The sequence below is a fragment of the Capsicum annuum genome, chromosome 4, assembly GCF_002878395.1.
Source record: "Capsicum annuum cultivar UCD-10X-F1 chromosome 4, UCD10Xv1.1, whole genome shotgun sequence".
Taxonomy (NCBI): domain Eukaryota; kingdom Viridiplantae; phylum Streptophyta; class Magnoliopsida; order Solanales; family Solanaceae; genus Capsicum; species Capsicum annuum.
In genome coordinates this window covers 220,446,947-220,458,635 of record NC_061114.1, presented here as the reverse complement: position 1 = coordinate 220,458,635, position 11,689 = coordinate 220,446,947, and the positions used below count along the sequence as shown (strand labels likewise).

General features: G+C 33.9%; 1 protein-coding gene, 1 non-coding gene and 1 pseudogene across 2 annotated transcripts; 1 reads left to right on the top strand and 2 right to left on the bottom strand.

Moving 5' to 3' along the window:
- Nucleotides 1–539: 539 nt before the first annotated feature.
- Nucleotides 540–657, bottom strand: LOC124898368. The gene has a single exon (XR_007055335.1). It is a non-coding gene; the product is annotated as a U5 spliceosomal RNA (small nuclear RNA).
- Nucleotides 658–5,819: 5,162 nt separating this feature from the next.
- LOC107867241 (LIM domain-containing protein WLIM1) lies at nt 5,820–8,050 on the top strand. Its single transcript, XM_016713389.2, has 5 exons — nt 5,820–6,313; nt 7,045–7,141; nt 7,227–7,270; nt 7,352–7,441; nt 7,555–8,050. The coding sequence occupies exons 1-5, from the start codon at nt 6,179–6,181 to the stop codon at nt 7,768–7,770; spliced, it is 582 nt and encodes a 193-aa protein (XP_016568875.1). The 5' UTR covers nt 5,820–6,178; the 3' UTR covers nt 7,771–8,050.
- A 676-nt stretch (nt 8,051–8,726) lies between these two features.
- On the bottom strand, nt 8,727–11,679 carry LOC107867243 (annotated as a pseudogene).
- Between the last annotated feature and the right edge of the window lie 10 nt (nt 11,680–11,689).

Here is an 11,689-nt window from a genome sequence, read left to right as displayed (position 1 = left end):
ACCTTTTCAAAAGCTTCTTGAAACTTTGAAACTTTATAAACAAGTGTGAATATTTAAAAAAGAAAAAAATGCAAGGATAATATTGAAAATTTTTGACTTAATTAATGCTTCTTAATTTAATAACACGCACAATCAAACAACTAATATAAGATAACTATTTTTAATAATATAACGACCTAACATAAAAACGGAATAAGTACATTTTTTGACATTGTAGGCAATGATAACTCTAAGTAGCTAGAGATTACACAAATACTACCTCCGTCCCAAATTGAGATGCACATTGATTAAGAAAAATAATTAATAATATAATCCTTTTTAAAAATAATTAATGTAAAGAATAAAATATGAAAAAAAAAATTTATCTCTTCTTAATTAATAAAAACGTAAGTAAAATAAAAAACTTTCTCAATTAGTAAAAAAATAAATAAAATAAAAAGTCAAATTAAAAAAATTCTAATTTGGAAGGAAGGGAGTATAACTCTACCAGCAGTGGAGAAAATGTAGGAAGAAAACATTTTTACTAAGATTTGTTGGGGATTCCCCTAAAGGAGAAAGTCCCTCCAAAAATTGGCGTATGCCACTGTTTGCAACGCACACACGGTATTCTTTAGTAAAAGGCGAAAGAATAGTTCGCTATGTGCTCATTGCGTGGCTGCGTGGTTTTGCCTGCAAATTGGAGACAACCTTAAATATGGGGCAAAGCTGTTCGGTTCACTGCTTGTGTCCAATGTGGGATAAATTCTCCCAACACTCTGAAAAACTTTTGTTCTGTTCCAATGTTACTACTTAGTACCAATTGCACCTATCATGGTACTACGATTAATGATCCTTATTTGAGTTTTCTAGTAGTAGTTGCTATTCCTTTCATGTCAATTTATGTGATATCATTTCTTTTAATGAAAAGAATGGGATAGTACACTAGGGGTCGTTTGGTTGGAAAATTGTTATCTCGAGATATCTAATACCGGGATTAGTTGTTCCGGGATTACCCGGGATAACTTATCCCACCATGTATATGGAATGAGTTATCCCATCACCAAGGGTAAAATGGTGGAATAAGTTATCCCGGGTTGAATTAATTCCTCCAACCAAATAAGGGATTAAGTGATCTTTTATTTTATTTCGGGATAATTTATCCCTTGAATTTTTTATACCTACAAATTAGAATATTCTTGGGCTAATTTCCTCTTCGTGCTATAAAAAAAGTGTGATTCTTGTTGAATTCGAAACAATTTGCTTTGTTCTTTCGATTTTGCCCTTAATAAGAAGTTTTACACTGTTGTCGAGACTATTATGTCTAGATTAAGAATGGGTTTTGTTTTTGTTTCTCACGAGTGGTCGTGTTAGATATCGCTTTGAGGTACGATTAAATTCAAATTCGCGGGTAAAACTTTCTCCAACAAAATAATTTCATACTTAGGGCTACTTACCATTCCATCAAATAGAACAAACATGGTTTGCTCCACATATCACAATCACTTATTTTATCAAATATCACTTTTATCAAATGAATCTTTTTGTAGTTCCTAGTAATACTCAACTTATTAATCATATACTAGTATAGTACCCGCGCGATGCACGGATTGTATATCGTAACTTAAGATCCATTTAAATTGACTTATTTTAAGTGTTTTTAAGTTTCAAAATAATTTTTAAGCACTTTAAAGTCTTTGTGCAAAATTAAAAAGTGCTTATAAGAATTTATTTTTAAGCTAAAAAAATAAAAATAATTGGATAACCATAAAATAAGTACAAAAGTTTTAAATCCGTCTAAACATCAACTTAGACTCTGTCTTTTTATAATCTATATGAGCTTCTTTTATCTTTAAATTTATATTTTTTTCGTTTATGTTCTAATTACATGTAACCTAAATATATGAAAACATATTCTTTTTAAAAGTATGCTCTATTCACTCTCAACATATGTTAGTACATTGTAATTAAAATATTGAGAATAGTTTTTTTTTTTCCAGACATGCCTAACAAACCATAGCAAATACAGAAGTAATAAATTATAATTGATACTACTTCAAATATCACCTTTAAATTGTCATCAATTAGTTTCCGACACAGTATTTAAAAGAAATAAAGAAAAAATTACCTAAACATAATATAAAGAATCATTAACAAAATAAATTTTTAAGAGAAAGCATAGAAGGTAGAATGTGTTGATGGTGTTGAGAAATAGAAATTCATATTTTCTAATAATGAATTGGATCAAAAAGAGACAATACCATATATCGTCACAGGTATCTGCTATCCAAAAATTATAGTTCACACTTGGAGTGCATTTTTCACTCATAGTTGTATAAGGAACAACAAACCTTTTGTGTTAAGAGTTTTCCTCCTAAGGAGGAAAATTTAGATATACATCTTCTCACCAAGTCACTAATATTTTTTATAATTTCACTTTCTAATGGATGGTGTCATAAAAGATTTCCCACAACCACAATCTTTTTAAAGCTGAAACTAATTAATAAGAACACAAATTTACACATAAGATCATAATGGTTGTAGACACCATATGAAACGGGCATCTTTGGACACTAAATGTTAAATGATTTATCGACGCTAGAAATAAAATAGAAAGAGTCAATATTTGAGGAAGTATTTTCTGCATTTTCCTAATTTTTAACCACTTTCTCGACCTTGTTACTTGAGAGTAGTGAATTGAGATTATTATCAACTTCCTTCACATACGATATGTATCCAAATCCAAATCTACTTTTCTTACCAAGGTCTCTTTGGAAGAAGGAGAGATCATGCCATTATCAACCGTGAAATCCTATAAAATGAAAATAGGAAGTTTGTGAAAATGAATAGTGCGCTCTTTATATGTGCCCAAGCATTGTGGTGATGAGATTTTTCGTAAAGACAAATAAAATAATAATTGAAGAAATTAACTCAAAACATTTAAAAGAGAGGGTCGAAATTAATTACCATGAAATATTTATCTCCCATGCTGAATTGGCAAACAACAATATCAATATGCTATAAGATATGAAATTAAAACAATAGACATTTAATGTACCTTTGAATGGAGAAATATAATTGCATTATAATATCCTCATCATTGCTATCTATATAAACATCAGCAACCGCCTCAACATTGAAGAGATTAACTACCACTTTAAACATGATCATTCTATCAAGAACAGTATTCATCTCCATGAATACGCACAATCATTATCTTTGACAGTTCAAGCTCATACTTTAGCATTAGAAAGTACTTATAATAAAAAAAGATCATTGATAAAATAACATAGCCTACTTGATTTTTTGATCAAATAAGACATCTAATACCTTCAATTGATTGGTGTATCTTATTATTCTCGTGCAAAGGAAGCAAATTTCCTTACATATTGCTATTGCAATTTTTATCCATGTAAGATGTTTTAATTGAATTTGCTTCTACAATATCAAGTATTTGCCAAAAGTAACTGAATAACAATTCAGAATCCCTCAAATACTACATGACTTATTACATTACAAACATCTGCTAGTATTTCTAGGTGAAGATAAGGGTCAATGGAGTATAAAAAAATTTTACTGTCTATTTTACATGCCACTTAATTGAAAAATACTGTGAAAACCGATAGTGTAAAAATTTAGAGAGATTATTCATCATGAAATTAAGAGAGAAGTGCAAAATAATACTACACGAAAGTAATATTTCGGGAGAACATCTAATTAAAATTCTGGGATTTAAGCCTTTCACTCAAATTAATTAGTAACTTGAGAAGGTCTATAATAAGTCGAGGCATATATACCTAAAATGAATGGACTATTATACTTATTATTTAAAGTTAGCACATGAGTTCAAAATATGTTGACAATGGTTAGAGAAAACAAACAAAAAAGGGAAAAGAAATATAACAACAATTACTACAAAGCAAAATAGAGATCCGACATTTTGCAGGCAAAGATGTGTAATAAGATCGATGCCTTCAAAAGACAGTAAGATAAAATATTTCTTGCATCAAGAGCACAAACTACAATGAGCAATTTCGAAATTGAGATAGAAGTTTTTTTTTTTCTCCTAGAATTTATAAGACTTTTGAAGTCCGCAGTTTAAAAAACCATCAGTTAAGCCTTATCATTTATCCTTTTAATAATAATAATAATCCTTTTAATAATAATGGGGTAAATTAAAATCAATGGAATAAAATGTTCAAAAATTTATTGTAGCGACAGTTTTTTTGTGTCCGGAATTGAAAATTCTATTGGCTAATTTAAATAAGACACTTGAATTTAAGTTGTATAATAACTAACAACTACACTAACTGATTTATAGTGCTAAAATGCCAAATGGCGATGCCACTTGACTTAACATGTCTCCTATTAATAATATATAGATTTGCTTTACGTTGCAATATATATGTTAATTTACCATTTATTAACCGTTCATTTCGTCTAGAAGTACACCGTTAATGTAAAGAACTTTTACATTCAAGTTATGACCAACAGCAAAAGAGTAATTCTTTAATATCAAAACAGATACAATAACATGAAATGTAAGTAGTACTAAGCTGCAATAAGAGGTTAAATTTACTGATATTAGTAAAATTATTTTACTTTTACCAGCCTAAATAAGACTTATTTTTTAAATATTCCTATCTCAAACAGTCAATGATTCAACAGGTGAGTAGTTGTTTAATATAGGTGAAATTTCTTACTCCCATATATGTGTCGATAAATACTTTACATCAATTACTTCATTTCTACTCTCCTATTGAAAAAGAAAACAGTGTTGGCATTGACAGATCAATAACATGATTATGCCATGTGCCCGAAGGGATGGCAAATAGGACGGGGCGGTGTGGATTTTAGGCTATGTGGGTGGGGTAGGTAGGTTGAAAAAATATTTTTAAAAATTGACGCGATGAAGGTTGAAAGCAAAAATTTTCGTATTTTATGCGAGTTTACCCTACAATCGCCTCCAGGGGCGGATGCACATAGCCTTTGCCGGGTGCTTGAACACCTACTGACCCCGGTAAAAGTTTTATATTTTTATATAAAAAATACAGTAAAATCGATTGTGATGTATTAATAAGCACCCATAGACAAAAGTGTTGGTTGGGTGCTTTGACTTTGGTGTGTAACTTAAGCAAAGTGCGCACCCACAACCTTCAAATCCTGAATCCGCCCCTGGAGGTGAGGGTAAGATCCCTTGGTATTGGGAATCATGTCTAGCATAACTCCTGTACAATAAGATGGTCCAGCATAACTTTCTTTTAGGTTGTTATTGATAAGAATGTGGTCCACCAAATTATAATTTTTTTTTTTGAGAAAAAACAATCAAAAGGACTTAGTAATCTAACAGTGCATAATTGCTATGACAGCAAACAGATATTTCATAAGAGTGATATGATTATGATTCATGTGGCAAAGAAAAGGTTTCATTTCTACCAAACTGGGCTCCAATAAGCATGTGAACCTTTGATGCTCATGCAAGGAACAATCACTTCTTTTATTCCTTTATTTCCACTGATTTTTCCATCCTTCACCAATTATGTTACAAGTATTTATTACTCAAGTTTTTTACCATGCAAAGTTTGATTATAGCGTCTAAATAAGTGATTTTGTATATTGACTTTCTGATATTTGATGAGTAAGCAGAAAATATTGTGATAGCATTTATATATAATCTAGATAAATATCTATAAGTTGCGGGGTTAAGGAGAAGATGATTAATATCGAATGTAACTTACCGAACTTCTTCCTCTACTCCAATGAGGAAAGTTATTTTCTTCATTTTACTTTTACCAAACACCCTAAATCTAAGTCACAGGACAAAGCTACTGCAAATCATTTTCTTTTAACCTCAACTTTATGTTGTTTCAAGAAGAAAAAAAGGTTAGGAGTATATATTTTTACAGATAAGAAGCTTTAAAAATTGAAAAAATATTGGAGAAAGAGAGAAAGAAAAAAGAGTGCTGCTGAGTTGTTAGGTGATGTTATAATGGGGACAAGATATGAAAATGTCTATTTCTTTAATTAGTTAAAATTGCTGTTCTCAGCATCATCATCATATTTTCTCTGGCTTCTCATCCTTATCTTCCATATACATCCTCTCTATTTTTTCTTCCAAACTCCAGTATCAAGTGCAAAAAAAATCAAGGAAATAAGGGAAGCAACTTGATTTTGTTTTGTGTAGAAGTTGATCATCATAGCCATGGCATTTGCAGGAACAACTCAAAAGTGCATGGCTTGTGACAAGACTGTCTATCTGGTTGACAAATTAACTGCAGATAACAGAATCTATCACAAAGCTTGTTTCAGATGCCATCACTGCAAGGGCACCCTCAAGGTTTCTTTCTTTAATCTTTTCTAATCTATTTATAATTGTGGTGTTTGGTTTAGCTTTCACACACCTCGGTTGATTCTACGGGATACATGTCAGTTCCACCTTCATCAGGTGATACGGTCTCAGGTAATTCTGTCCACTAAAGCTACGACAGATAATAAGAGATCACCTAGTGTTTTCTTCCTATAGCTTTCTTCCAAACTGGCCACAAAAAGACTATAGCTTTCTCATGTAATTATTACTTATAACTTCTATTTTGTCTTTCATGACAATCCCATAGATATAATCTGTCTAGCATAAGAATTTTCTTCAATTTTGATTGCAAAATCATCAAGATCATTTTATGCAAGTAAAATGGGAGTCATGGAATAACTAGTAAAAATCATCTAACCAGGAGGTTAATCAATCAAGAGGTCAAGGATTCAAGCTATGGAAACAGTCTATAGCATAAATGTAGGGTGAGGTTGTGTCCACCACACCTTGTGGTCCAGCCGTTTTGTGAATCGCGCATACGGCATAGCGAGATCTTTAGAGCATCTGGCTGCCCTTGTTTCCTGTATAATGGTCTCTGGGTAGTTTCAGAGTCTAAAAGAAGTAGATTTGACATTCTGTTCAATATTACTAAGTTATATGTCATATCCACTCTATAAATTTCATCAGTTTTTAATGGACTTAGTATTCAAGGCAAAGAAGTTTTTAACTTTTACTATTCTCCAACTCTATCCAATTGGCAGCTTGGCAACTACAACTCCTTTGAAGGAGTTCTTTACTGCAGACCACACTTTGATCAGCTCTTCAAACAAACTGGCAGTTTGGACAAAAGCTTTGAAGGTAGAGGATAACATGGACAATTCCAATTTCCAAGTAACTTTTTGCAAGAAACAGAAATTTACTGACAATTCAAACATTACTACAGGGACACCAAAAATTGTGAAACCACAGAAACACATTGACAATGAGGTAATTGAGAATGAATGATCAAGCTTTGCTGACACAGAATATTAGGTTACTTACTGAATGCAAGTTGAATCTTTGGAACAGAGACCACAGGTAGCTAAAGTGACAAGCATGTTTGGTGGAACGAGGGAGAAATGTTTTGGCTGCAAGAACACTGTCTACCCAACCGAAAAGGTAACACCACCGATAAGTAATCTTTTTGCGTAAAATTTGTATAGTTGACATGTTTCATGCTAATGTTTTGCAACAAATGCTACATACATTAACACTTGATTTTGTGTTTATAGGTATCAGTTAATGGTACACCATACCACAAGAGCTGCTTCAAATGTAGCCATGGAGGTTGTGTGATTAGCCCTTCCAACTATATTGCCCATGAAGGGCGTCTTTACTGTAAGCATCACCACATTCAACTTATCAAGGAGAAAGGCAACTTAAGCAAGCTTGAGGGTGACCACGAGATGAATCCCGCGATGACAACAGAAGTTACTGCAGAATCATAAACAGACGAAACAACTGATCGTGTCTTAGCTTTCCGCTATCATGTCTACCTGTCTCCTATATTCAAGAATCTGAACGTGCTAAGCATTATTTCATTGAGGTCTTCAGCAGCATCCGTTAATGTGCTTCCATTCCGCAGCCTGTGTTTTCTCGCATCTTGCATTTATTTGATGCTGAATTGTAATCTGCTTCTGTGTGAAGATTTTGACCTTTTTTTATTGTGCTTCACTTGTGTTGTGTGGATGTTAAATGAGATTGCATATAGCACGATTTTTCTGTCCAGTGCCACGAAAATCTTTGCAACATACTCTTTTCCTCCTAAAACTACATATGGACCTTTGAAGCTCACATGATCCATAAGGTCTGCACACACTCTACCCTCCCAAACCCCAGACCCCACACCCGTGGGATTCACTCGGTATGTTGTTGTGATGACATTGCATTTTGCGCCATGGTCGAGACCACTTTGTTTTCAGCCACTTCCATCCTCTCTTCTACTTGATACTTTCATTGATAACAACTCTTTAATCCATTAACAGCACTCTAGAAACTTGACAAGGGGAGAAAAGCAAATTTTGTAAAAAGGAAGGCAAGATTTGGCACAAGAGGGTATACAACCCTTCAGATATCATTTCCACACAAGGCAAGAAATAGAAACAGACACACGTACTTGCGAAGAATCAGAAATTTCTCAGTACACAACAAAAAGAAAATCAGCAGGATGTCTGAAAGTTCACAAAATTCACCAGCCATTCACGAAGCTGCCAGAGGGAACAAAGATATAAAATGCTGCATGCACAATGAAAACTTTAAATGTTGATTAATGAGTATATCAAAGTTCAACATGATAGATATTGAACTAACCAGCTAATCGCCTTTGCACCCTGCCATGCCAAAATGAAAAAGAGAGAATTGAAAAGGGAAAGAACAAGAGTACGAAAAGAGTCAAATTCATACAGGAAAGGAAGCTTGAAAACATCTAGGTTACATTGAAATCAAGATTTTTATGAGACACAAATCGTTACAACAGAACAAAAGTCTTCCCAGCATAATAAAACCTGCTAACATGCTCAAAGACTATAAATAGGAAATTTCTTGCTGCACTCTCTCTTTTGAGTTTTGACTGTTAATGTACACAGAAAGATCATTCACAAGAAAAATCTGCTCCCTCCAATACCTGACCATTCTGAGTAATACATCTCAAGTCTATAATGTAATTGTCTCGCAGAAAACCAAACCCAAAGGTCCCATTTTCATACTGCCAAATTCTTCCCTCCGCCTGCCTAGGATGTACAGCAACCGAGCCGTAGCTTGAGTTCAAGCAAAGCATGCACGAAATTTCTCTCTTATCAGAACAAGGCAGAATCTCACATGGTTCATCAGTTTCGGTAAGGGGCTGAATATGCATGCGACTCTCATATATGATTTTTTCTTCAGAAGATAAAGGAGACTGAATGGATATGGTATTCGAAATCCAAACTACTGGGACATAGGTAGAGAAAGGGAAACATAAATCCACAAGCCTTCTGCAAGCAACACCACCAATTTCACCATATGAGACAAGGAAGAACTCCAAAATCATATCATTGCAGAGTCCCTGCAGTGAAAGCAAAGCCAAAACATCAGATGAGCGGGTTTTTTGCGGTTAAGTATGCATCAACGTCACCTTTCAGCATAAGGGTAGTACACAGTATGTACAAACTGGCAAACTAAATATCTGCAATCCATGCAGTTCATATATAAATCAATGGAAGCTACCCATGAGGGTGACAGTTGATTTATTACAGGAATTATTCACCTTAACCCTAATGGAGGATAAGTATTCAGTAGCACATATTGAAATATATTATCAAAACAGTTCAACTTTACGCCAATAAAAAAGCTTGATCAAGGCACATAGAACATGCTTGCTGAAGGAATCTTTAAAAATTCAGAGAAAAATAAATAAATTCTTGATTGGAAGAATTAGTAAACCTATATCTTTAGGGTAAAGACTAGAACGGATACAACAGGAAACCCTTGCAACTGAAATCCTAACAGAGACAGTAGGACACTTGAACTATCAAGCAAACCAGCATTTAATTCAAATGTACAAGTCCAGATATACGTCTTGGTTGAGCAGTTATTACTTAAGTCACTTGGAATTGCAGAACCGGAAGTTACCCTTCAAGTTCCGGAAGAAGGTATTTGGATCCCTTATAAATAAAATTGTCAAATGGTAGTTCTTACTGAGAGGAATAAGCTGGGATACAGAAGGACCAAATATGATCAACATAACTTCAGGTAAGAAAACAGAAAAGAAAATAAGGATATTGGTAAAATAAGTTGAAAATCAGTACCTCATGTACATAATGGTTAGTGGCATCATAAATAGAGCAAATTACCAAAGCTCAAGTTTGCAGCTAGTTTTTTTGTGTCATACACCGTGCTCATACACTTTACTGAAGATTAACACTCCATATCAATACGACACCCAGTATGCATACATGCATATTACCCGGTGTACAATCACAAGTGATTACACCTCATCAAAAATCAAGGCTCTACCTAGTCATATCTATAAAGCTTTATTCTTAACTTACTTATACTTACTTAGATCAGTCCTGGGTTACCACCTTAACCAGATACCTAATTATCTCTATAAAGTTTCATGCTTTACTTATGCAAACGTAAATTTTTAAGAACAAAATCAAAGGCCAAACCTTAATTTCATGAAAAAGTATAACTGCTGATAAAGATCAAGTTTTTCTCTAACAGAATACTTCCACAGGCAAGAAAACACAACAATCAATTTGCAAACTTATATATAAGCAAAAGGAAGCAGGAACAAGACCTTCCACAATCCCTGCAAAGGCCTAGCTGGTGTAGGTGAACAATTCGCTATTTTCTCTGCCTCCTCGCCGAGCCATTCCCACCAGGACCTGTCTTCTTGGCAAAATATTGATAAATTTCAAACATCAACCTATCCGGCGAACTCCCAGCAGACACACATAAATCTTCATACTCCTCTTCCCTCATATTCCCCGAGTTTGAAACATTCCCCAAGTACCCAAATTTATTACCATTTTCTTTCACAACAACATGAGTTTTTCGAATGAATTTCACATTCACTGGAACCAATTCACTCACCCCAAAACCCAAATCATCTGAATTCATCACAGTTTCCAATAAATCCACAGGATTAAGATAATTAACAATTTCACCCTTGGGAGTAATACCCATCCATAAAAACGGCAACTTAACCACTTTATAAGTACCCATTCTTGCTGGCTTAACCCTAGAACCAGCTACATAAAACGGACCCCACTCGAAAAAAATCAAGGGGGAATCAGATTCAGCACCATTACGGCACCAGAATCCAATAAGATTCTCATACTCCGAAAGGGTATTGTAAAGAAGCTTATAGGAAATCTTACCATTACCCCATTTGTCAATTTGGGTTTTCGATCCCCATTTTCGGTCACACATGTTAAACCAGAGTCTTGGGTCATCACGACAAAGAGAAACGAAGCGCTTTGCAGTGCTGGCAAAATTGGAGATATCTGATGGAATGAGAAATGAGATGATGCAGCGTTGCGCATCTTCTGGTAAACCAGTGAATGATAAGGAAATGGTGTGAATTTCATCTGTTTTTGCCATTTTTCTTGGAATTTTAGTACTTCGTCTTTGCTTTGAAATTGGTGATTTGCAGGTTTGATCCAGGGTTTGGAGGAGAAAATTGGATTTCTTGAAAATTCAGAGGGTTAAATAGTAGGAGAAGATTTTGATGATGGAATTATTCAATTTGCGAAATGGGATTTTCCTCTTCTGATGTGTGATTCAAATGGTAATTTTGAAGGGAACTTGCACCGAAATAAATAAAACGAAAGAAAATAATAGCATGAGTAGTAAATTCATTAGGATTTATTGGGGGAATAGCTT

Coding starts and splice junctions, on each gene's coding strand:
- LOC107867241 (XM_016713389.2), top strand. CDS start 6,179: ATGGCATTTGCAGGAACAACTCAAAAGTGCATGGCTTGTGACAAGACT. Junction 7,142..7,226: donor TTTGGACAAAAGCTTTGAAG/GTAGAGGATAAC, acceptor ACATTACTACAG/GGACACCAAAAATTGTGAAA. Junction 7,442..7,554: donor CTGTCTACCCAACCGAAAAG/GTAACACCACCG, acceptor TTGTGTTTATAG/GTATCAGTTAATGGTACACC.